Below are 25,571 nucleotides of genomic sequence, written 5' to 3' on the forward strand. Positions count from 1 at the left end.
GCTGGAACCCACCTTCTGCCCACCCCTTCTCTGGCCACCGGGGGCTGCTTCTCCTGCCACCCCTGCTCACCGTGCCCTGTGGCTGCACCCCTGGGGCTTGCTGGTCCCTCCCAATGCCACGGGCAGCCATGATCCTCAGCTGTGGTCACGCTGCCTGGCCTGCCAGGCTCACCCGCCCCCGCTGTGTGACTGTGGACTCTGGAACTCCCTGTGCCTAGCAGCGTGGCTCCAGGACACGGGCCCTATGTCTTCGCTTCCCTCCCTGCTCAGGGCGGACCCGCAGCAGTGTCCAGCCAAGGAGCGAGCAGCTGTGGCTGGAATGGCAGGGTGGTGGGATCGTGGCCACTGCCTGTGGCTGGGGCTGGAGGCTGCATCGGGCCAAACTTCTCATCAGAGTCCCTGTGAGCACCCCCCAGTGGGCCAGGGCCTCCTCAGCCCAGCCACGCGCCACGGTAGCCCACAGGTTGGTGGCACAGAGCGGCGTGTGGGTCTGTGGCGCAGGGTAGCAGGGTGGGCAGCTGCTCCCAGGGGTGTGCATGTAGAGCAGCCGCCTGTGTGTGTGTGGGGGGACGTGTGTTCCATAGGCCGGCCGTGACTTGCTGTGCACCCTCCCGAGTGGCATGCTTCCTCACACGCTGCCAGGCCCAGGTCCTGCCACCACGTGCTCCGGGAGCCACCAGGATGCCCAGCAGCAGCCACCTGTGCAGGTGGCAGGCAGTGTGCCCTGCCCTGCTGTCATGCATGGCCCTCCCACCTTGGCAGCCTGGTGTGGTGTGGCCTGTGCTGGCGCTGAGCCTGGCATTGCGTTGGGGGGTGCCTGTGTCTGTGTGGCTGATGGGAGTCACGTCCAGACAGGGCCTGGAGGCAGAGTGGGCATGGCCAGGAGGCCGCGGCAGGCGTGGGGCACAGGCCTCACAGCTGCTCGTGCACGTCGTCTCCTCAAGTGTCCTGCCCCGTGGGCCGTCCTAAGGCCTTGTGGCTCACTGGGCCCTCCCTTCTCCAAGCAGGGCTGGGTTGGGGCCACCCACCTGTGCAGGCAGCCAGGTCAGGTTGGGGGTCTCGCCTTACAAGTGCGGAGCCAGCCGAGGTTCACACAGAGCAAAGGCTGCAGCACCGGGTTTCGGCCTGGGTCTCTAATATCCTGGGGACATCCTGGAGGAGATGGCCTGTGTATGGGGACAGTGGGGCTTCCCTGAAGGGGAAGGCTCCAGGCTCAGGGACAGCATATGCCTGGGTGTAGAGGCCACAGAGCCCTGCCCCGAGCCACACCCCAGCCCTGCCCGCTACTCACCAGCCAGTGCCCCAGGCATCCCTGCCAGGCCAGGGAGGTCTTGCTCTGGCCCAGGGTATACTGGGATCCTATCGGTAGCAACCTGATCTGGGACAGAGTAAGGCTTCAGGCCCCTGCTCTCTGGCTGGCTGGGTGTTTCCAGAGTTGGTGGGGTTTTGGGGGCTGCATTTTGGGGGCTGCGGGGCAGTCGGGGGAGTCTGGGCTCACGGTGGGAGGGGGCATCCCCCGTGGATGCCGTCTGTGGCTGTGGGGCTGCAGGGGCTTGGAGAAGGAGGGGGTGGCCCAGGGCCGAGACCAGGAGCCCTAGGGTGGGGGCAGGGGGACTGAGGCTGCAGGAGGGGGTCGCCCCCAGCCCCCTTGGCGCATGTGTGGCAGTTGAGTCCTCTCCGTGTGCTCCGCGGAACCCAGCGTGCAGCTTTCGCCTCGCCTGACCGAGCCCTTACATCACTTCCACCACAGACGGAAAATTCCATTTGGTCAGAGCCCAGCTGCTGATCAGACAGTTCCCATTCTTTCTCTGAATGGGCCAGGGAGGGGCGGAGGGGCCGCCAGCCCGGTGGAGAGAGGTGGCTGGGCCACCGTAGGAATGCCGCTGGCCCGGTGCCCCGCAGGAGACCGTCTGCTGGGAATCTGGCTTCGGGAAGTGGGTGCAGAGGTCAGGCTGGCCACGGCACGCTCCCCGCAGACAGCTGGGCTCAGGCCTGGCGCGTTGGGTGCCGGGGCTCCGACGTGGGATGAAGCAGCTGCCTGGTTTGCTGAGCACCCTGACACCCAGGCTCTGCATGCTCGCAGTGGTGGGCTGGGACCCGGGCAGCCCAAGTGGGCTCCCTTTGAGGGAGGCGCCATCTCCTTCCTCAGTTGGGGGAAGCCAAGTGAGGCTGTCCTGGCAGGGGCCCCGAAGCCTGGCCTCTGGCCCCCAGGGGCTGAGGAGTGAGGCTCCGTTTGCAGCTGGCCCCATCCAGGCAAGAACAAGAGAAAGCTGCCTCAGCCAATCGCGGTGCTCACACCTGTAATCCAGCACTTTGGGAGGCCGAGGCAGGTGGATTGCTTGAGCCCAGAAGTTCAAGACCAGCCTGGGCAACATAGCCAGACCCTGTCTTTACAAAAAAATTTTTTAAAAATTAGGGCAGAGGCCAAGCACAGTGACTCATGCCTGTAATCCCAGCACTTTGGGGGACTGAGATGGCAGATCACCTGAGGTCAGGAGTTGAAGACCAGGCTGGCCAACGTGGTGAACTCCCCGTCTCTACTAAAAATACAAAAATTAGCCAAGTGTGTTGGTGCATGCCTGTAGTCCCAGCTACTCAGGAGGCTAAGGTAGGAGAATCCCTTGAACCTGAGAGGTGGAGGTTGCAGTGAGCCGAGATCATGCCACTGCACTCCAGCCTCAGTGACAGAGACTCTGTCTCAAAAAAAAAAAAAAGAAAGAAAGAAAAAGAAAATTAGCCAGGCGTGGTGATATGTGCCTGTGGTCCAAGCTACTTGAGAGGCTGAGGCAGGAGGATCACTTAAGCCCAGGAGGTTGAGGCTGCAGTGAGTGGTGATCGTGCCACTGCACTCCAGCCTGGGCCACAGAGCAAGACCCTGTCTCTAAAATAATTTTTTTCTTTCTTTTTTTTTAAATCGTAGACTTGGGCTGGGTGTGGTGGCTCACGTCTGTAATCCCAGCACTTTGGGAAGCTGAGGTGGGCAGATCACCTGAGGTCAGGAGTTTGAGACCAGCCTGGCCAACATGGTGAAACCCCATCTCTACTAAAAATACAAAATTAGCCAGGCATTGGTGGCGGGTACCTGTAATCCCAGCTAATTGGGAGGCTGAGGCAGGAGAATGGCTTGAACCCTGGGAGGCGGAGGTTTCAGTGAGTCGAGATCACACCACTGCACTCCAGCTTGGGCATCACCAGTGAAATTACATCTCAAAAAGAAAAGGCTGGGCACGGTGGTTCACGCCTGTAATCCCAGCACTTTGGGAGGCCGAGGCGGGCAGATCATGAGGTCAGGAAATCGAGAGCATCCTGGCTAACACAGTGAAACCCTGTCTCTATTAAAAACACAAAAAATTAGCCAGGCGTGGTGGCGGGTGCCTGTAGTCCCAGCTACTTGGGAGGCTGAGGCAGGAGAATGGCGTGAACCCGGGAGGCGGAGCTTGCAGTGAGCTGAGATGGTGCCACTGCACTCCAGCCTGGGCGACAGAGCGAGACTCTGTCTCAAAAAAAAAAAAAAAAAAATCGTAGAGTCCCCAGTACTCCAGCTCCTGTGCTGCCTTTTCTGTTTTTCTCAGCGTCTCTCACCATCCAGCAGGCTTCACAGTTCACTTACGATGATGCTGAGTGCCTGTGTTCCCTCACCACCCTGCAGGCGGCACCAAGGGCAAGGGTGCCTGGTGCTTAGCAGCCTCTCCCCACCAGGCATGGGCGTCCCCTGCCCACTGCCCCTGGGCATCAGCCCTCTGCACCAGGGCAGTGCCATCTGAGGGACGGGCTTGCCTTGCCCAGATCCTGTTTGGCCAGGGCTTATCTCGCTCTGCCTCCGTTTTCTCATCTGGCAAGTGGGAGTGGGTGGCTCTGGCGCCGCCGAGGAAGTGATCTGGACCTGGAAGCCCTTTGATGTACGCTGATGCCCCGAGCTCTGGGTGGACATGCCAGGCCGGTGGCTGCGGAGGTCACAGCGGGGTACCTGTTTAGGCTCTGCGTAATGCGTGTCTGGGATTGACCTGCTCTTCCAGTCCCCAGCTCCTCACCCCAGGAGGAGTTTCCCTGCGAGGCTGTGAGTCCCAGATGTGGAGTGCAGTACAGACAGGCCCTCCTAGAGTCATGTCCCACCTGAGCACAGGGTCGGGGGAGCGAGGGTGACTCCAGCCAGGGACTGGGGAGGCCTCTGCAAGTGGAGAGCAGAGGGAGGGCTCGCTGGAGGAGTCTGACCAGCCCGGGGCCAAGATGCGGCTGGTTGACATGGCCCCCAGGCCATGGGAGCCCAGGGGAGGCCCTGTGGATGGAAGTGCAGACGTGGGCATGGGTCCTGTGGAGCTCTGGTCCCGGGGGGCATGGTCAGCTGCCCCTACAGGCCTGTTCTGCCCTTGGCCTCTGAGCTATAAGGAGGGTACTGGCAGGGCCTGCAGTCACTGCCTGTGGGGTCAGCACCTCCACTCCATTCCCAGCCCCACATAGGCAAGGGCAGACCCAGGGAGCCCCAGAGCGTGGCTTTTCCAAGCTCCCTAACGTTTATAGACAACCCACTGAGTACAGAGCATGGGTACCGTGCTGGGACTGTTAATATGAGGCCCCGCCAAGTGAATGGACTGTCTCCGCCTCCCTGTGTGATCTTGGGTAAGCCCTACTGGGCCCTGAGGACCCCTCTGTGACATGAGCTCCCTGGGACCATGAGACCACCCTGAGCTGATTCAGTTTCAGTGGCTCTGGTGCCAGCCCTGGGTCCTGCCCCCGGAGGGTGGGGGTGCAGGGCCCAGCAGTCCTCCTGCCATTGCAGGGGCGGTAGGCACTTGTGCATGGCTGAAGGAGTGGGAGGGTGCCCGCCCCTGATGCTCTGCAGTGCCCAGATTGCTGGCTGCTGGGCAGCCGTGGACACACCGGTGTGGCTTTGGACCATGGCGGCTCATTTCTGGGTGTGCCGGGCTGGTCAGCACCTCCCTGGCTGGGTGGAGGTGGAAAGGCCGCCTTCGGGTGTGGACGTCGGCCGGCTTCCTGGAGGGCAGGACACGGCATCCTCCCACTGCCTGGCAACCGTCTCCTGGGAGATCCAGCAGCAATCCCATTGCCCACTGTGGCTGAGCCTCTCATCCCAAGGGGGGCCAGGCAGGGGACCATCTGCCCCAGCAGCTCCCAAGGCTGGGGTCCCAAGAGGGCCACACTGCTGAAGCATTGAGATGCGGGGAGGGAGGCGTTTCTCTGCAGTAGTGCCAATGAGGGCAGTGCAGGTATGCCTGGTGGCCACCCCACAACACTGAGGGCCCCAGCTGCTGACACCCCCCCCATGGGCACCCCCAAGTTAGCCTCTAGGTGGTCCCTGGCCCCATGATGAGGCGCAGCCCTGTGTCAGCTCCCCATCCCTCCCCCGGCACAGGAAGTGTGTGGAGGTTCTGGAGGGCTGAGCCGGGGGCAGGGCTATGCTGAATCCAGGGACCTGGGGTTGCAGGGCCTGTGTGCTTTCTCTGTAGCTTCTATGAAGCCCAGTTTCCCTGTGGATGAAATGGGGTGAGAGCACTCGGCCAGGCAGATCGAATGCAGTGCCAGGAGAAGGGACAGCTCTGGGGCCACGTTACCCTCCCTCCCCGCAGCGGGTGCTGAGGAAATGTCACTGTTGCATCAAATTAGCCACTTCCTGTGGGGGTCGCCTGGCCTCGGGACAGGGGAGCTCTGGTGTCTGTTCTGTGGTCTGTCTTTTGTGTTCAGAGACCTGGGGAGAGCCACACTGGAAGGCCGTGCTTGGAGCCAGACAGGGCTGTGTGTCCGATGGGGCGCCTGTATGCAGCCTGTAGCAGTGTGGGGCCAGCCCCACCATCTCATCCAGCGTGGGGGCACGCCATGGACAGTGCCCACCCCTGAGTGCAGCTTCTCGGTGCAGAGACCCCAGACAGGATCAGACTCCTAATGGGGCCTCTTCCATGTTCACCCCTCAGAAACACTTTCATGGTCAGCAAGAGGGGGTTCAGTCCCCCACAGGCTCCCAATTTCCCTACCAGACCTGAAAACCTTAGGACTACAGCTGGGGTGGGGGATCCTGCCAGGACTCAGGTAGGAGAGTTCTGGGCCTGAGACGGGGACGGGCTCTGGGGTCCTGGGGCTGTCTCGGGCTGGGGGTGAGGACAGTAGCTGATGCCGGCAGCCCCCTCCCCAGGGCTTCGCTTCTTCAGGGGAGCAGCAGCACTTTTTTTTTTTTAGACAGTGTCTCGCTCTTGTCGCCCAGGCTGGAGTGCAGTGGTGCAATCTCGGCTCACTGCAACCTCTGCCACCCGGGTTCAAGTGATCCTCCTGCCTCAGCCTCCTGAGTAGCTGGGATTACAGGCACCCGCCACCAGGCCCGGCTAAATTTTGTACTTTTAGTAGAGATGGGGTTTCGCCATGTTGGCCAGGCTGGTCTCAAACTCCTGACCTCAGGTGATCCGCCCGCCTCGGCCTCCCAAAGTGCTGGGATTACAGGCGTGAGCCACCCTGCCCAGCTCAGCAGCACTTCTTTCTACAGAAGATAAACCAGGCTCGGAGAGGTGGAGGGACCTCCCAAGTGGGGCTGTGGCTGCAAAGATGGTGGCTCACCAGCAGCATCCTCGTTTGTCACCCACATTGTCTGGCTACCTCCATCCAGCGCCTCTCCTTGGGGCCTGGTGGGGAGACGTCCTGAGCACCTGCCCTGGACTCTGGGGACCCAGTGGGGAGGGGACATGTGCCCTTGCTGGAGCCACAGAAGCCTGGAGTCGGTTCACCCGGCCCCTCCTAGTGGCTATGGAGTCTTCATGCTGTGCAGCCTTGAGGATGGCGAGACCGGGGTCCCAGGTGTGGGGTCCAGGCCTGGGTGACCCCAGGTGCATCACTGAGGTGGTGGGAGACTCCATGCCTCACCTACAAGTCGGGGATGGGGCCCACCTCCCAGGGCTGGGTGCAGGATTAAATGGGAGTCTGCGCCAGGACCCCTGCTGGGGCGGGGCGTGGGACTCTGAGCTGGGGGTCCACCCCTCCAGCGCCTCTTCCTGCCTGCCCTCAGGCGCTGCTGCTGCTGGGGGCCGCCGCCCTGGCCTGCCTCGCCCTGGACCTCCTCTTCCTGCTCTTCTACTCCTTCTGGCTGTGCTGCCGGCGGCGCAAGAGCGAGGAGCACCTGGACGCCGACTGCTGCTGCACGGCCTGGTGTGTCATCATCGCCACGCTGGTGTGCAGGTGAGCGCGGTGGGGCGGGGACGGAGGGCGGGGCCAGAGGGGGCGGCCCGAGGGGGCGGGGCTGGAGTGGGGTGTGTGTGGGTGGGCGGGGCTACATCTCACGGCCCCGCCCTCTCCAGCGCCGGCATCGCAGTGGGATTCTACGGCAACGGGGAGACCAGTGATGGCATCCATAGGGCCACCTACTCGCTCCGCCACGCCAACCGCACGGTGGCCGGGGTCCAGGACCGCGTGAGTGGCCGCGGAGTTGGGGCCAGGAGCACTCTTGCTGCTCCGGAGCCCCACGTCTGCGCGAGGACGGGCGGGGCAGCCGGGACTGGGGCTGTGCAGGAGGGGCCCAGACTCTGGGGCGAGGCGGGCGCGCTCCCAGCCTCACGCCCGCGGGTCCGGCGCAGGTGTGGGACACGGCGGTGGGGCTGAACCACACGGCGGAGCCCAGCCTGCAGACCCTGGAGCGGCAGCTGGCCGGGCGGCCCGAGCCCCTGCGAGCCGTACAGAGGCTGCAGGGCCTGCTGGAGACGCTGCTGGGCTACACGGCCGCCATCCCCTTTTGGAGGAACACGGCGGTGTCGCTGGAGGTGCTGGCGGAGCAGGTGGATCTCTACGACTGGTACAGGTGCGGCCAGGCCCTCTTCCCTGCCCGCCCCACCTGGGAAAGCATCACCCTCCTTGGGCCAGTTTTGCTCTCAGCACCTAGTACATGAGGCCTGATGGGCAGGGTGTGGCCCAGGGCCACTGGAGGTCACAGGCAGTGGCTGGAGTTCCCCTAATGGGAGCCTTTCTCAAGAACTGACACCAGTCCCCATGACCCAGACACTCTGAATGCCCTCCGGGGTGCCAGGCTGCTGGCCTCAGCTCCCCCTCAAGGGCCCCTGGCGCCCCACTCCCTGGCGCCGGGTCCCTGTGCCCTGGCCCACTCCCAGGTTTGCCTGCAGGTGGCTGGGCTACCTGGGCCTGCTGCTGCTGGATGTCATCATCTGTCTCCTGGTGCTGGTGGGCCTCATCCGCAGCTCCAAGGGCATCCTGGTGGGGTGAGTCTGGGGGTGTCGGCCCCCCGTGGGCCCAAAGCGGAGGGGCAGGGCAAGGCACCATGTTACCCCTTCCCCCACCTCATCTGCAGATCCTAGCCACAAGCTCTGCGGTGGGGGCTGAGCGGGACCCCCCTGCACTGGGCCTGCTCTGAGATGCCCCTTCCGTGCCTGTGGCCTGTGCCCCTGTGGCCAGCATCCCAGCACACTTGCCCCCAGCCCTTGATTTCCTGCGAGAGTCTGCACGTGGGGCACTTGTAGCCCAGGACCTGAAGCAACCTGCCCAGGTCTCCGAGAGCCTGGGGCCACCCAGAGACCAGGCTGGGGCTCCTTCCTCCACCCCTTCCATCCTTGGCCCTGGGGCAGCCTGGGTTCCAGCCCCAGCTCTGGCTCACTAGGAGGGTGACCTTGGGCAGGTGGCTTCTTGTTGCTGGGCCTTGGTCTCCTCGTTTGGAAGGCAGAGAGAGCGGCAGCTCCTCTGTGGGAGGTAAGGTGTTGTCACTGCCCTTCACCGCGCAGCTGCACAGCCATGGCTGGTGCCTCCCTGGGCCAGGTCTTGGAGAGATGGGAGAACACACAGCCTCCCCCCACGTGGCACTAACAGGCCACAGAGGAGCAGAATGAGGGAAATGTGGCATGGGCCAGAGGTGATAGCACCCTGGAGAGGAAAAGCCGGGGTGGTGTGAAGGCCTGCAGTAGGGTGGGTGGGGGGGGGGGGGTGCAGCTTCACACTGTGCCCAAGGAGACCTGAGTGAGGAGGGATTGAGCAGGGGCCCAAGGGAGTAAGGGACGCCTGGACAGACAGGAAGGATGACAGTGTGCAGTGGGGTGTGGGGCCCACAGTGGGGTGTGGGGCCTGCAGTGGGGTATGGGGCCCACAGTGGGGTGTGCAGGCCTGCAGTGGGGTGTGGGGCCCACAGTGGGGTGTGGGGCCCACAGTGGGGTATGGGGCCCGCAGTGGGGTGTACAGGCCTGCAGTGGGGTGTGGGGTCCTCAGTGGGGTGTGCAGGCCCGCAGTGGGTTGTGGGGTCCTCAGTGGGGTGTGCAGGCCTGCAGTGGGGTGTGGGGCCCGCAGTGGGGTGTGGGGCCCACAGTGGGGTGTGGGGCCCACAGTGGGGTGTGCAGGCCTGCAGTGGGGTGTGGGGCCCGCAGTGGGGTGTGGGGCCTGCAGTGGGGTGTGGGGCCTGCAGTGGGGTGTGGGGCCTGCACTGGGGTGTGTTTTGGGGACCTGAACTGGGATATGGGGGACTCGTGGTGGGGGCACCTGCAGTGAGGTATGCACAGGAGGCCTGTGTATCTGGATCAAAGGGAGCCAGATGTGGGTGAAGTGAGGCCTCAGATGACGGAGAGGCCAGTGCTGTAGCAAGAGCTCTGAGTCCCCAGTTGCTGAGCGAGGGTTCAGCACAGGAGGGCTTGATCTAGCTGACGTTATCAGGCCCCTTGGGCTGCTACGTGGGCAGCGGGATGTGGGGACCCACGTGAAAGTGGACACTGTTGCCTGTTCAGGAGAGGGACCTGGGGGACAGGAGGGGCAGGGCCCCAAGAGCCACGTGGCCCTCCAGTCCTGCTTCCAGCTCGGATCTCTGAGCGCCACCCCACCCAGGAGAGGGATCCATCTGGGCCCTGGGCTGTGGGCAGCTCTGGCTGAGGCCAGGCCATAGGAAGAGCCCCAGCCCATGTGTGGGCTGACCCCTGATGTGCACTGGGACCTGCCTTCTGACCTGCAGCCCAGCAGGTGGCACGGCCCCCACCCTGGCCTGGGGGCTGCTGACTGGCTGTCTCTGCCCCAGGGTCTGCCTGCTGGGAGTCCTGGCCCTGGTCATCAGCTGGGGCGCGCTGGGCTTGGAGCTGGCTGTGTCCGTGGTGAGTGGCAGAGGGGGTGAGGTCCCCGGCTGCTGGACCTGGGCACTGGGGGAGGGACGAGGGGAAGCCACACTCCTCTCCCCTCCCATCTTCCCGGGCACTGGGTCCCGAGAGCGGTGGGGACCCACCATGGGCACAGTCCGCCTGTAACCCCAGATTCACAGTCCACCCTCCTGAGTTGAAAGCAGACTCCAGGGGCCGGGTTCTACCCCCGAGAGCTTCCCTTTAGGCCCAGCTTGGTCAACCCTTCTTGCTTGCCCACGCCCACCTCAGGGCTCCAGCGACTTCTGTGTGGACCCTGACACCTACGTGACCAAAATGGTGGAGGAGTACTCGGTGCTGAGTGGGGGTGAGTCTGTGTCCACGGCCGTGTCCCAGCGGGTTCCCCAGGGTTGGGCTGAGCCAAAAGAGTGGGGTAGCTGAGGCCGAGACACCCCTGCCCTGTGGGTCCATGGTCTCAGGGAGACAGGTCCCAGGCCAAGATGCTAGTGAGCAAACAGGACCACCTTTCCCAAGTGGGAGGCTCTGCAAAGAATGACAGGAACTATGTGGGGTGGCGGGTGCCCACGTGGCAGGGGGAGCGGCAGGTGACCCAGGGCTGCTTCGAGTAGATGCCCAGGGGAGGCCAAATGGGTGGCATTAAAGTACAGCCAGAGGTCTGGGTGCAGTGGCTCACACCTGTAATCGTAGCACTTTGGGAGGCCGAGGCGGGTGGATCACCTGAGGTCAGGAGTTCAAGAGCAGTCTGGCCAACATAGCAAAACCCTGTCTCTACTAAAAATACACAAATGAGCTGGGTGTGGTCGTGGGTGCCTGTAATCCCAGCTGCTCCGGAGACTGAGGCACGAGAATTGCTTGAACCCAGGAGGTGGAGGTTGCAATAAGCCGAGATCGCACCACTGCATTCCAGCCTGGGCAACAAGAGTGAAACTCCATCTCAAAAAAAAAAAAGTAGAGCCAGAAGGACGCTGCATCTCTTCTAAGGGCCCCGAGGCAGGAGGCAGACCCGAGGGGAGAATGGAGGGTGGGAGGCCAGTGGGGCTGAGTCACTGTGGCAAGCTTTGCTTTATTCCAGGGGGAGGCCATTGGAGGGAGGGAGGCAGGGGAGAGATTTGACCCATGATTGAAGGTCCCTTTCAAAGCTTCCTCAGGCCTCAAGGGTTACAAGAGTGGGTGAGGAGGATACCTCAAGCAGGAGACAGCAGGGGCTTGAATAAATGGAGCAAAAGGTGGACAGGGATGGGCTTTGAGGGCGGAGCTGGCAGGACTTCCCGGTCAGTTGAATGTAGGGAGCGAGAAGGACGGAGCAGGAGTTGGCGTCCCTGGTTTCAGCAGCTCTGTGCTGCGGGACCATAAGCTGTACTGTGGGTGGGGGAGCAGGTCTGGAGGTGGGGGGCAGGGAGCTGGGGCATCGGGAGTTTCGGCCCCCTCGGGAGGTTTGCGATGTGTGTCGGACGGCACAGACGCAGGTGGACGTGGGAATCTAGAGATCAGGGTGCCGTCAGTGTGTTAAGCTTCTCGGGCCCCCCTTGTGGAATTATTGTGTGTTCCCAAATAGGAAATAGAAGGCCTGTCCCTGTGGGGGTGAGGGTTACTGAATGACCTTGAAGGTGACCATCCTGCCACCCTTTGTCCCTGGAGGCCACAGGATTGGCTTGTGGGCTGGTTTTTTACCTGCCTTTGTTGAAGGAACCATTTCCACCAAAGCCTGAAGAGCCTCCTGGAGGAAAAGTCATCTGCCGCCCACTGACCTTGTCCTCGGGGGCGAGGGTGGAGGGGTGGGTCCGCTCTGCTAGGGGCGGGGAGGGCTGGTGACCGCTCAGTGCTACCCACCACTGTCCTTGGCCCCGGTGCTATCATCCTGGTCCCTCCAGGTCCCTACTGTAGCCGGCGGCCTTTGGGGGGATCTCATCAAGTATGAGCAGCGCCCCCTACACGTGTACATGTACACACGTAAGTGTGAGCTCCAGCCTGCGGGCCAGACAGCCCCTCCCAGAAGGCAGCAAGGCCAGCCACGCTGGCTTCACTGCACAGGCGGCCACAGTGATGCCTGGTGCTCTCCTATGTTGTTAAATACTTTCATCATTTTTTGAACTTTTAAAATGTTTTTTTTTTAATCTTCTTTTATAATTGGAAGAACTGAACTTGTAAAGAGTTCGGAAGGTGGAACCCTGGCAAGGGGCAGTGTGTGGGGACTCTGGCTTGATGGGAGCCCAGACCCCACTGCCACACACACAGACATAGGCATGTGTGTAAATGCATGCAGACACACATGCGAAGACATGCACACACAGACATGCACACATATAAACACACAGACACATGCACACAGGCACACTTGCACACGAAACGTGCACACAGACACATGCACGTGTAAGTAAACATGCAGACACATGCACATGTGTAAACAGGTGCACACAGACACACATGCACACATGTAAACATGCACGCAGATGCCCTGAAGATATGCATGCAGACACAGGCAGACGTGCACGCAGTCTCACAGGGACAGCCGTTGCAGCTCAGCCTTCCCTGATGTCTCTCCGCAGACATCCTGCAGTACTACCTGGCCTGCTCGCCCCGCGCCGCCAACCCCTTCCAGCAGGTGAGAGCCTGGGAGGCCGGGACTGGGCTTCAGGAGAGTCTGAAGCACGTTGCTGTGTGTGGAGGGGCCCAGCAGGCCTGGCGCCTGGCTCCTCAGCCTGCAGGACTGGGGAACTGGGGGACGGAGCTGGACAAAGGCTGTGTGGATGTCACCAACAGCCCCTGGGGTTACCATGCCGGTGACCTGGTGACCTGGCTGAGAGCCTTTCGGGGGGACCTGCTCAATGCACCCGCATCGCTGGGACTGCTTTTGCTCCTTGGATTGGCCTTGGTGGGGGAAGGAGGAGCCCAGGGATGCCTCTGTAGGGTAACTGTGTTCAGGCGTCCTGGTGGGGGAGTTTGAAGAGGTCGGCCGCACCAGCTGGTCAAGCCCTGTACACACTGCCTGTCATTTTACCGGTAGCATGTGACCCTTTGAATCCTGAGGGCCGTGTGACTGTGCTTTGCTTGCTGGTGTGGGTGCGTGGTTGGCTGTTACCACCTCAGGGCTCTGTGGTCTCTGGGTGTGTCCCGGGGGAAGCAAGGGCAGGGAGTGCCCTGTTGGCCTGCAGAGCAGAGCCTTGATGGTCTCCCAGGCTGGACGTCTTGCTGGTGTCCCCGCGTTGGAGGGTCCTGGGGAGGGAGAGGCGGGCGGACCCAGCAGCGCCCACGGACTTGGTCTCCTCTCTGGAGCAGAAGCTGTCGGGCAGCCACAAGGCACTGGTGGAGATGCAGGATGTCGTGGCTGAGCTTCTGAGGACCGTCCCCTGGGAGCAGCCGGCCACTAAGGTGAGGGGCTGCGGGGTAGGCACTGGGGCAGGCAGGGGTCCTCTTTTCTCAGCATGAAAGGAATTTGTGGTGCAAACACAGCTCAGGGCAAATTTGGAGAAGGCACCAGGCTGGCCGAGTGGGGACCTGGTGTTGGCGGTGGCATGAGAGGTGTTCCTCTTTCCTCCCCCAGCCCTTTCCGCGTTAGGCCTCATTTTTTCCTCCCCTTCCTCCCTCCTTCATTCCTTTCCCTTGGGAATTTTTGGTAGGTTTTAAAAATCATTTCTTTTGAGATGGGCTCTTGCTATGTTGCCCAGGTGGGTCTCAGGGCTGGGATGACAGACGTGAACCACCACACCCAACGTTTAAAAAATAACTTTATTCTTTGTTTAAAAATAATACAAGCTCTTTATATTTAAAAAAATTGAAGAAAATGGAAAGAGATGAGGGAAGAGAGTAACAGAATCAGATCCATTCTCTGGGTGAGTGCCCTGGGGGCATTGTGGAAATTTGAGAGGATTCTTGTTTTTCCCTGTAGTGTTCTGGGCCCGGGCATTTCTACATTACAATATGTTAAAAAAATAAAATAAAGGCCTGGCGCGGTGGCTCACGCCTGTAATCCCAGCACTTTGGGAGGCCGAGGTGGGTGAATCACTTGAGCCCAGGAATTCAATACCAGCCTGGCCAACATGGTGAAACACCATCTCTACTAAAAATACATAAATTAGCTGGGCGTGGTGGTACACGCCTGTAATCCCAGCTACTCCAGAGGCTGAGGCAGGAGAATCACTTGAACCTGGGAGGCGGAGATTGCGGTGAGCGGAGATCACGCCACTGCACTCCAGCCTGGGCAACAGAGCGAGACTCCATCTCAAAGAATAAAATAAAAATAAAAAATAAATATGTTGTTATACTCTTGATAAAACCCAAATCTCTTTGGAGGTGTTTGGTCCACCCATGGGGATCCCTGCCCCTGCGCACACCGCCCCAGGACTGGACATGAGAGGGAGGAGTGCGTCTGTGGGCACAAGTGTGGGTCTCAGACTCCATTTGGGAGCAGCTGGCCCTTCTCCAAGGAGCTCTTCACAAAGATAAAAGCAAACAAATGTGTATACACGCACGGGGCCGGGCACGGCACTCATGCCTGTCATCTCAGCACTCTGGGGGGCTGAGGCAAGGGGATCACTTGAGCCCACGAGTTCAAGACCATCCTGGGCAACATAGCAAGACCCCATTCTACAAAAAAATACAAAAACTAGCTAGGTGTGGTGAAGCACGCCTGCAATCCCAGCTGCACGGGAGGCTGAGGCAGGAGGATTGCTTGAGCCCGGGAGTTCAAAGCTGCAGTGAGCTGTGATGGCACCAGTTCACCCCAGCCTGGGCAACAGAGCAACACCCTGTCTCTCTCTCTCTCTCTTTCTGTATGTATGTGTATATATATATAACATGTATACACACACATAAATAAAAATTAAAAATAAATAAAAATTATACACACACACACACAATTGCTTTGATTTAAAGTTACTTTTTAGAATTTCTGTTACAGCTAGAGCTCCCTCTTGGCGTTTTTGCACTCGAGTGGGTAGGGAAGTGGATTCGTTTCCTGGGACCCCCATAGCACAGCAGCCCAGATGGGGCAGCCTCCGCAGCAAACGTTTATCATCTCACAGCTCTTGGCAGGGCCGGCTTCTTCCAAGGCCTCCCTTTTGCTTGTAGACGGTGTCTTCTCCCACTGTCTTCACAGGACCATCCCTCTGTGGGTGTCTGTGTCTTGATCTCCTCTTCTTTTTTATTTTTATTTATTTATTTTTTTGAGACAGAGTCTCTCTCTGTTGCCCAGGCTGGAGTGCAGTGGCGCAATCTCGGCTCACCGCAACCTCTGCCTTCTGGGTTCCAGCGATTCTCCTGCTGAGTAGCTGGGATTACAGGCGCCTGCAGCGCACCCAGCTCATTTTCCTCTTCTTATAAGGACACCCGTCCCATGGGGCTAGGACCCACCCATGTGACCGTGGTTTACCTTCAACACCTCTTTAAAGGCTGTGTCTCCAAGTGCAGCCCCTTTCTGAGGTCCTGGGGGTTCGGACCGCAACACAGGAATTCTGGAGGCACCATTGAGCCCGTAACAGTAGGCTCTGTTATCCCGAAATCCATTTCTTTTTTTTTGTTGTTGTTTTTGAGATAGGGTCTTACTCTCTTGCCGAGGCTGGAGTGCAGTGGTGTGATCTCAACTCATGGCAAACTTCGCCTCCCGGGTGAAGCGATTCTTCTGCCTCAGCCTCCTGAGTAGCTGGGACTACAGGCGCGTGCCACCACGCCTGGCTAATTTTTGTATTTTTAGTAGAGACAGGGTTTCACCATGTTGCCCAGGCTGGTCTCCAGCTCTTGGCCTCAAGTGATCCACCCACCTTGGCCTCCCAAAGCGCTGGGATTACAGGGGTGAGCCACCGCTCCCGGCCCCAAAATCCATTTCAGGATTGTAGTGGGTCCTTAGAAAACGTGCCGTAAAAGGCAGCAGTGGGCCCAGTCACTGCTCCTATGGAGTCGCTGTCAGCCTGGCAGTGTTTCTGTGCAGCCGTTTCTCCAGGCATGAGACAGAGCTGGTGGTGTCCGTGCACAGGTGCACACGCATGCACACACGTAAGCACCGGTGAGCACACGGACACATTACAGGACTGCGCTCACTCTGCATGGAGAGTTTTGTCAGTCAGTATGAGACTCTTGCCTTGTCTTTAGCTGTTCCTTGAAATAATACTTTCAAAAGCAGAGCAGGTCCGTGTCAGTAGACACGTGGGGGTTCGCTGTTTCTCCCATGACAATAAAGGGAGGTCTGTCTTCATGTAGTGGCGACCACACTGGACAGGCGCTTCTGGGTCCTCATGTCCTTGGTAGACCCCACGGGTCTGGGGAGGGGCCTGGGGTCACCATTTCTCAAGGCCCAGAGTCCTTGTCCTCAGGACCTGCACTGAGACCCCAGGGTGGGGGGTATCTCAGTCGAAGATTATGGGCTGGAGGGAGACCTGGGGGCTTCCCAGATGGGGCAAGGCTGGCTCAAGGTCCCCTGTCCAAATGAAGTGCTGACCATCTGCGGTGCGTGCCCCCCAGGACCCCCTCCTCCGCGTCCAGGAGGTGCTGAATGGCACGGAGGTGAACCTGCAGCACCTCACCGCCCTGGTGGACTGCCGCAGCCTGCATCTGGTGAGAGGCAGGGCCTGGGACAGGGCCATGGCAGCTTGTAGGGTGGGGACAGGGGAGCAGCTGTTCGGGAGGATGGGGACCCTCAGCAGACAGTGGGTCCTCAGCCCTGCCTCTGGGGGGTGGTCCAGGCCGCCGTGGCTGGGCTGAAGGCCTCACGCTGCCCCCTCCACCCTCCCTGTCTCTGGATCCTGCCATCTTATCCCACGGCCTCAGGACTACGTGCAAGCGCTGACCGGCTTCTGCTATGACGGCGTGGAGGGCCTCATCTACCTGGCCCTCTTCTCCTTCGTCACAGCCCTCATGTTCAGCTCCATCGTCTGCAGCGTCCCGCACACCTGGCAGCAGAAGAGGTGAGGGGCTCTGGGGGTCGCAGGAGCTTGCCCCAGGCCACATGGCATGCGGGACGCTTCAGGGGCATGCCTTTATGGACACCTGTGTGCCAGTCCCAGAGGTGAGGGACAGACACCTCCTCACCTCGTGACTTTCCCTAGGCCTCTCTAGTGTCTCTGAGGCTGCCGGTTCCCAGGTGAGCATCATCATTTCACAGAAGGAAAACAGCCTGGAGGAGCTCCCGGCCTGGGTTGCAGGAGTCCAGAGCAGACAGTGGGGAGGACTGGGGTCTCTTGCCTCCCCAGGCTCTGTGCCCTATGCCCTGAGAGCTGGCCTCAGACTGTCTACTCTGTACCGCCTCCCAGGCAGGTGTCGCCCACCATGGGGTGCAGGTGCACGAAGCTGTGGGGGAAAGGTTGGTGGTCCACTGTGCAGGCTTAGCTCTGCCAGGGGTAGTCCAGGTAGCTGTGGCCTCCAGCTAAGTGACCAGGATAGAAGCCAGCTCCCCTGGAGCCACTATGTCCTTACCTTTGAAGTGGGGGTCCTGGTCGCCCCTGCCTGAGTCTTCCCATTCAGTACTGGTTTGAGTGGTGTATTGGGGTGACAGGTTCCTTCCCTTGCCAGAGCTCCTATGGCTTATCTTTGAGACCTTCACCTCCCCTCCCACTTGGACTGTGGCTGCTGCTTGGTGGCCCAATATGGATGACAGGTAGCTCAGCTCAGATTTCTTCCTTTTGTCTGGATTTCTATTATTTTCCTTTGTGATGGTGATGGTGATGCTGCCAATGATGATGGTGATGGTGATGGTGGTAATGATGGTGATGGTGATGGTGGTGATGGTGGTGATGATGGTGATGGTGGTGGTGATGGTGATGATGGTGATGATGGTGGTGGTGGTTGTGGTGGTGGTGATGGTGATGGTGATGTCATTGTTGATGTTGGTGATGGTGATGGCATTGGTGATGTCGGTGATGGTGGTGGTGATGGTGTCAGTGGTAACAAAGATGGTAGACATAGGGGAGTAGATAAGAGCATAGCCCTGGACCCACAGGGCTAGATTCAGATTCTGTCTCTATCCTTGCTTATTGTATGATGTGGGCAAGTCACTTAACCACCCTGGGCCTCAATTTCCCTCATTGTAAGAGGACACAGCTGGAGTGTCGAGTGGGCACTCGAGCCACTGCACATGAGGGGCTTGGCTGGTGGCCCCTGCGCAGCCAAAAGCTACCACTGTCCTGTTTCTGAAGTGCTTGCTGCCAGGCAGCCCACCCTGTGTCCCATGTGGGACCTCCTGGGGCGTGGAGGCTCCAAAGTGCCAGAGGCTCGCGCAGAGTGGAAGACAGAAAGCCAGAGGGCAGCAGGGCTAGGAAAACTGGCTCAGGCCACCCAAGGGTGCAGTTGGATCCTGCAGAGCCAAGAGGCACCCCAGCCTCCTGTGCCTTCAAGAGGCACCCTGGCCTCCTGCACTCTCCCAGGAGGGGCCCTGCACTCTTCTTTCAGTAAGCAGCCAGCCAGCCTTGCCATGCACAGGCCGCAGTACAGGGCCTGGCACTCGGGTGACCACACAGGTCTCTTAGCACCCCACCTCGCAAGGGCAGGGCTGGATGCAGAGCCAGGTGACCTGCCCACAGTCCCATATGGAGTGTGCACACGGCCGAGCCAGGACTGGAACCAGGAGTGTCTGTCTGCACCAGAACTGACCCCCATGGGTCTGTGGCCAGCTCCTTCCTGCTGGGGCCTGAGCCCGTGCTGCGTGTCCCTCCTCACAGAGGCCCTGATGAGGACGGGGAGGAGGAGGCTGCTCCAGGGCCGCGGCAGGCGCACGACAGCCTCTACCGCGTCCACATGCCCAGCCTGTACAGCTGTGGCAGCAGCTACGGCAGTGAGACCAGCATCCCGGCCGCGGCCCACACCGTCAGCAACGCCCCGGTCACTGAGTACATGTGAGTTGACGTGGGCCTAGTGGGGTCAGTGGACACGTCAGCTGCGGCTGAGAGCGCGGATCTGGGCTGGGGCTAGCTCGAGGCAAGGGGCTGGAGAAGGGGCAGCCTCCGGGCTGGGCAGCCCTGGCCTTGAGTGCCTCCTGCCCCAGGTGAACACGGTCCAGGGGCCATGGAGAGGCCACATGGTCACATGTCCATGCAGGTTCCGTGTCCAGGGCACAAGGACTCTGTGGCCAAGGACCTCAGGGCCCAGCTACATGGTGAACAGGTGGCTCGGAGGGAGTGGACTCTGGCTGGGCCAGGGTGGGCAGGGGTCTCTCTGTGGGCCCTCTCTGAGCCCTTTGTTACTGTGCTGGGTTCGTGGGACCCCCAGTGAGAATGGATGTGCCCATCTGGGCACAGTGGGCCTACCCATGGGCCCCCCGACCTGCAGCTGGGACTGCATGGCCAGCAGGCACTCACAGCCTCTCTCCCCTCATGCCTCAGGAGCCAGAACGCTAATTTCCAGAACCCCCGCTGTGAGAACACCCCACTCATTGGGCGCGAGTCCCCGCCGCCCTCAGTAAGTCTTGGGGCAGGAGGGTGGATGGGGGGCTGCTCAGCCTTGGGGGTCTGCTGTTCCACTGCGTTGGTGGGCTGGTGTGGCATGTGCAGCCAGTGTGAGCTCTGGGGGCAGCTGTGAGCTGCCACCACCGGGGTCCCAGGTGACCCTTCCCAGCTGGGACCTCTCTGCAGGACGCCTGACCTGAGTCGACGGGGCTGGGTGGGATTGCCAGCTCCTCCCCACTGGCCTTGGAGTGTCCTGGGGCCAGAGTGGGCAGCCTCGGGGCCAGCCGCCCAGGGGGTCAGCTCTCAGGCCCTTTCCTGGGGAAGGAGAGTGGGTGGGCGGGCAGATGTGGCCCCACTGTGGCCCTCCCAGCTTGTAGGCACGGCCCTGCACCAGGCCCTCCCTGGCCTCTTACCTGCCATTCTCTGTGCCTTCTGGACCTGTGGGGTGCCACCGCTCCAGTTCCCAGGGGCCCCGGCCCTGCCTCCTTTTCTTTTTCTTCCTTGAGTCTTTTCCTGAGTGTCCACCCATGGCTGTTTCAGCCCAGGCCTGGTGTCCCCTCTGACTTCCCAAGTAAGACACAGGCAGGAGGGGACAGGGTGCTGAAGAGAAGGAGTTGGTGGCGAAGCTGGGGGACCGGGGAGGGGGTGGCCGGGCTACCAGGACAGGGCTTGGGAGGCCGAAGGCTGCCTTGCTCAGAAATCCCCATCCCGGGGCCACTGTCATGGTCCCCTGTAGCACACAGCTGGGCCTGGGGAGCCTGGGAGGGGCCGGGCCTGTGAGGTTCAGGCCACGCAGGTGCAGGCCCAGTCCCGCTCGGCTGCCCTCGTCCTCGCCATCACACGGCCCACACCCCACTCCTAGCCCCACACCCTGGCGTTGAGGCCACACTCTCTCTCTCTCTCTCTCTTGCACCCCACCCACCCCGGGCCCTCCTAGCGCTATCTGGCTGCCCTGGACTCTGGCAGCCACGCGGGCTGGCAGTTTAAGCCCATGGACAGTGCCCGAACGCTGTGGTAGCTGTTCCCTCAGAGCGACAGGTACTGACCCACCGGGTCCCCCATCCCGCACGGCCACCCGCCTGCGCCTCCCGCCTCCACCCTGCACTCACTGCCGCCCTCCCGTCGGCACTGAGCTGGGGCTGCATCTGTCCGGCTCCTGTTGGCAGGGCCAGCTCTGAGTGCCACGGCTCAGCCAGAGACTTCTAATGCCGGCTCTGGGCCCGCCAGCCTCACAGTGGGGTTGGCAAGTCCCCTTCCAGGCTCCCCCTGCCCAGCTGCTTGGCCTCTGGGGACTCTGCCACCAGCTCCAAGTGGCCCCAGCCCCTTCTGTCACCTCCCAGTGAGGAATCCATGCACCCAGACCCCTGTATGTGCCCGGGCCCCTGGGCATGTGGCCAGCAGGCCCTGCCCTGGAGGCACCAACTGCGTGTCAGTGGCGTGCACACGGACAGGCATGTGCCGGCGAGCACGCGAGCTTCTCCCGCTGGCCCCACGGTGGTGCGGGTGCCTGCTTGGGCTCCTTCAGGGGTCTGGGCGTCAGCCCCGTCCCGTCCAGTCCCGCCCCCATCCCCTCCCCTTGTGCTGCATGTCAGTGGAATGACAAGGCTCCGGGCCGTGGCTCCTCCCCTCACCCCCTCCGTGGCGTCCCCACAGGCTGCTGGAAACCTTCTTGGTGTCCCAGGAGGGCCCTCGGGGACCCGGGGAGCTCTGTGCCTCTGAGTCTGGGGACTATGGGGATGGGCCTGGGGCCCTGGGGTTCTGAAGCCCTCCTGGGATGGGAGCCAGCCTGCCAGGTCTCCTCACCGCCGCTGGCCCCTGACACGTGCCAGGCCTGTGGGTCCTTTGGCCTCAGCACATGCCTCGCACATGTGGGTTTCTCTGTGAGCACACACATGCACTCTCTTGCACACACACCTGCACTCAAGACCTTCACACTCCTGCCTGGACGAGGGCACCCACGAGGTGCAGGCCAGCTGCAGAGCCAGGCACAGGGCAGCGCCCCCTGCAGCCGCCTCTGTTCCTAAGTCCAAGACCCCCAGGAGCCCACAGTTGGGTCCCCCACGGGAGTGGGGGGCTGCATTGCTCCAGCCTCCTGTGTGGCTTAAGGGGCCCTCCTTCCATGGCGTGAAGGGGCAGAGTAGCCCGGGGGATGTCCTCAGGCTGGGGCCTCCGTACCCCTGCATGCTGTGGCCTGGCTGTAGGAGGACCCGGCCCTGAGCCCGGAGGAGGCCTTGGCCCGGCCCTGGAGGGTGGCTGGTTTGTGTCCTTCAGGTCCTGGGTGCGTAAGGCGCAGGTAGGGCCTTGGAGCTGTGGCTCCTGGGGGTGGCAGAACTCTGCCTGGCCCAATGCCCAAATGCCGCTGGTGTGGGCATGGGAGGCTGTGTGTACGCCCCTCCTCAGAGGAGACATCCCCTGTCCTGAGCCTGGAGAGTTCGGGGACTGCCCCTCCCTCAGCCTCAGCCAGACCTAGAGCGCAGGGGCCCCCAGCCAGCGGCCCCTCCTGAGCCCCTCCCTATAGGCTCTGTCAGGGCACCCTGTACTGTCCCATTCTGCCCCCAGGGCTGTTGGCTCAGCCAAGTGAGGACCACGCGGAAGGCGCCCCTGGCTGTGTGCGCCATGCAGGGGCCCTGCTGACGCCTCCCCCTTGTCTCCCTCCAGTACACCTCCAGCATGAGAGCCAAATACCTCGCCACGAGCCAGCCTCGCCCTGACTCCAGCGGCAGCCACTAGACCGCGCCCGGCAGCCACCCACCCCACGTGCCAACTTCCCCTCCCCGTGCCAGCACTGCCGCTTCCACCTGGGCCACCCACCGGACCCTCGCACGCCGTGCCAGGCCTGCCCCAGACGCGTCTGCAGGCCGCTTGCCCTCCTCTCCCCTCCCCGCAGGGGCACAGTGGAGACGCAGGGGCTCTGGGCCCGTACCGCCAACTCGGGTCACACCTGAACGCTGCTGCCAGACGATGCCCCAGCCCTGCACGCCACCCACTATCCCGGCACGCTCCCTCTGCAGATGGTCACCGCACCTACAAGCCCTGGCCGCACCCAACCTGTGCTGTCGCCGCCCGGCCCTTCCCTCCGCAGCTCTCCTTCCTCCTGCCCGGCACTTCTGTGGACCACTTCTTAGTTCACAGGCACGGCTGGGGCCGCTCTGTGCTGGCGCCTGCTGGCCACTGAGGGACAGGGACACGTGCCACCTGCTCATCTCTGCCCTGAGGTCACCCCGTGGTCCCTCCACGTGCCCATCTCTCTGCAGTGCCCTCCTCGCCTGTGCAGCCCGCCCACCCACAGGCTCACCCCTCCTGCCGGCTGCCAGAGGCCCCCTCCAGCAGGGCCTCTCTCCGTTGCGCCAGCTTCACTCTCTCCCTCAGCACCTGCCCTGCTGGAGGCCCCAGCCCTCCATGGACAGCAGGGGCCACGTGGAGCCCGGGCCGCTCACCCGCCACCCAGTGCTGGCCGCCTTCTTGGTGCCAAACCCCCTTCCCCCACCCAGAGACTGGGCAGCTGTGTCTGGTTCGTTCTTTGCACTAACCACATTTGTCATCTCTAGGGCAGGCTGGGGCTGCGGGCTGAGGGGGACTGCTGGCACCCCTTTCCCTCCCTTCTTGGTTCCATTTCCATCCATGACAGGTACAGCGTCCCAGGAGCCCGGCCTGAGGGGCTGGACCCGAGCCGGCTGTGAACATCCCTCAGCCCCTGCTGTCCCCCCTTGGGACTAACCACTAACCTCACCCCCAAACTCCACGGGTGCCCCTGGCTGGCCCAGAGCCGGCAGTGTGAGCCCAAGTCCGGGCTGGAGCCGAGGCCGGAGCAGCTGGCTGGGAGTCAAGGCTGCAGTAGCGTTTCTTCATGGGGTGCTCCAGGGGGTGCCACAGACCGACAGGCAGCCCAAGGGCCTGGACACCCCTCCCCAGGCAGGTGCTGCCCCAGGAGGACTGTCCTCGGGAATGAACCTCCCGCGGGCTTTGGACTGAGGTCCCTGTGGCCTCGGTCTCCTCCCCATGAAGTGGGAGCGAGGCTCCCCAACGGTGCTTTTGGCTTTAGTGTACGATGTTTGCTGTGCTTCCCGCCGTGGAGGGCAGAGCCACCCCACATCAGGATCGGACGTGCTACCCCTCCCGGCCCCGGCCCTGGCCCAGCCAGCCCAGCCCTCGAGGCTCGATGCCTGTGCCAAGGCCAGGGGCAGCCAGAGGGCAGCTGGATGGCCACGTGCAGGGGTCAAGGCTGGGCCCCGCAGTGGGGCGGGCCGCCAGCCCCAGCAGTTTACAGACGCGTGGCTCTTCCTCCCAGAGCAGCCGGCAGCTACCTGGACCGGAAATGTCCTCATCCCCTCCCTGGGGCCAGGCTCTGCCCTGCCCTTCCTCTGTGAACCCCTCCTTTCTTTGTGCTGGTGTCTGGGACCAAAAAGGGGGAATATGGGAGGGCAGAGTGGGGAGGGGAGTCCATGGGCCTGGGGCCCCAAGCCGGGGCGTCTGAGCTCCCCAGGCATGACCAAACCTCAGTGGAGGGGCCTCTGCTTCAGGCCCCGCCTGGCTGACATTCTGAGCCCCCCTCGGAGGCCCCGCCACAGTCAACCTGCCCAGTCTTTCCTCTGGGCTTGACCCGCCAGGGGAGCTCTCCAGGCCTAGGGCCAGGAGAGAGGCCCTGGCACCCTGGCGTGGGTGCCCGCCAAACGCCCTGCGACCGCTCAGAAGCACAAATGCTGTCCATGGCCGTGAGGCTGCTTGCCAGGTGAATGGACATAGCGTGAGAGGCGGTGAGGCCAGGGCTTCCAGCCTCGTGCTGTCTTGGGACTCCTGACCGTGGTGTGCGTGTGTGCCCGTCTGTGACTTTCTACTCACCAAGGTTGAAGAAAGGAAACGGGGAAAATCAAAAGGGGTTCAAACCCCACCTCAGTAGGTGGAGGGGAGCGCCTGCCATTGGTTGTATTTTTGTTCTGAGTTTTCGGTGCCGTGTTCCTAACTACTCCATCCCATGACCTCGCCACACCTACTGGGGCATCTGGCTGGCACCTGCTGCCATGGCCAGCCCCCACTCTCACCCTGTACAGGGGGTCTTGCAGCCCCCAGGCCCACAGCCTCGTTGGGAGGACAGGGTGGCCCTGGGGACAAGAGGGAGGAGCCCAGGGGCTTACCTCACTGAGAGGGCTCCCCAGCAGGCATCCACTACCCCAGGGCCCCCCACATGTCATGGCAAGGTTGGTAGTGAATGGGCCTGGTTGGGAGCAGCCCCTGGCCCATTGCCCACCCACCCATCTCACTATGCAATTCGAGCTCCAAGCAACATTTGCTCCTGCCCTGGGGCCAGCTCTGCCCCAGCCCTGAGAGGGGTGGTGAGGCAGCCCCCTGGACCCCAGAACCCCAGACAAGGGGGCAGGCGGGGGACCAGGGCCTCTCCTGTGGGATCTTTGTTTTGTGTTTAACCATAATGGTTGTGTACTGAACCACTTCATATTTGTTATATATAATATATATATATATAATCTCCTTAAGACTCAGCCTCCTGGTTTACCCCCCCGGCCTGGGCATCTGACTTCCCCCACCCCAGTGTGATTTAACATCCAGGAACTGAGGCCTGAACCATTTTGCATTTCCCCCTCCTCCAGCCTCCGTAGGGCCATGGCTGTATGTACTGTCGCTGTGTTTTTTTGTTTTTTTAGAACTGGGTTTGGGGGCTGATTTTTATTTCTTTGGGGGCTTTATTTTTCTTGGCAAATACTAAAAATCTCGTCAATGTAATTTCTGTGGTTTCTATTCAGCTTGGGTTTCATGTTTTAAAATAAATTTTAAAAAACAAGCCTCTCTTCCTGAGCTGCTTTGGCTCCTGGCTGGGCGCTGGTAGGGAGTCCATGGCTCCAGGCAGGGGCATTGGGGGAACAGGGGGACACTGAGGGTGGGGCCGACCAGGTCAGCTCCGAGGGGTCGGCTGGGCGGGGCCTCTTGTGGTTGCGGGCGGGGCCTCTCGGGGTTGTGGGCGAGTCTTCAGGGGTGGGCGGGGCCTCGGAGTGTCTCGGCGGGGCGCCGGGGACAGGCTCTCCAGGGATGGGGTGGGCGGGGCCTCTCGGGGTTGTGGGCGGGGCGCCGGGGAAGGCTTTCCAGGGTTGGGGTGGGCAGGGCTTCTGGAATGAGTGGACGA

The 25,571-nt window shown here is 61.6% G+C and overlaps 1 protein-coding gene across 2 annotated transcripts in view; it reads left to right on the top strand.

Annotated features, from left to right (window-relative positions):
• The window catches only part of TTYH3 (tweety family member 3), a 33,144-nt gene extending 7,912 nt beyond the window's left edge, over window positions 1-25,232 (top strand). The window contains exons 2-15 of one of the 2 annotated variants that reach the window (XM_055115685.2): window positions 7,007-7,176; window positions 7,296-7,407; window positions 7,572-7,792; window positions 8,112-8,207; window positions 9,995-10,067; window positions 10,341-10,416; window positions 12,617-12,672; window positions 13,347-13,439; window positions 16,524-16,616; window positions 16,830-16,966; window positions 18,716-18,889; window positions 19,376-19,451; window positions 20,376-20,476; window positions 22,097-25,232. In XM_055115685.2, the coding sequence (XP_054971660.1) occupies window positions 7,007-7,176; window positions 7,296-7,407; window positions 7,572-7,792; window positions 8,112-8,207; window positions 9,995-10,067; window positions 10,341-10,416; window positions 12,617-12,672; window positions 13,347-13,439; window positions 16,524-16,616; window positions 16,830-16,966; window positions 18,716-18,889; window positions 19,376-19,451; window positions 20,376-20,456 (1,458 nt within the window). In that variant the 3' untranslated portion in view covers window positions 20,457-20,476; window positions 22,097-25,232. The remainder of the gene's footprint in view (window positions 1-7,006; window positions 7,177-7,295; window positions 7,408-7,571; window positions 7,793-8,111; window positions 8,208-9,994; window positions 10,068-10,340; window positions 10,417-12,616; window positions 12,673-13,346; window positions 13,440-16,523; window positions 16,617-16,829; window positions 16,967-18,715; window positions 18,890-19,375; window positions 19,452-20,375; window positions 20,477-22,096) is intronic. The other variant, XM_055115686.2, reaches the window with a different exon arrangement.
• The last annotated feature ends 339 nt before the right edge of the window (window positions 25,233-25,571 follow it).

The sequence above is a fragment of the Pan paniscus genome, chromosome 6, assembly GCF_029289425.2.
Source record: "Pan paniscus chromosome 6, NHGRI_mPanPan1-v2.0_pri, whole genome shotgun sequence".
In the NCBI taxonomy this organism is placed as follows: domain Eukaryota; kingdom Metazoa; phylum Chordata; class Mammalia; order Primates; family Hominidae; genus Pan; species Pan paniscus.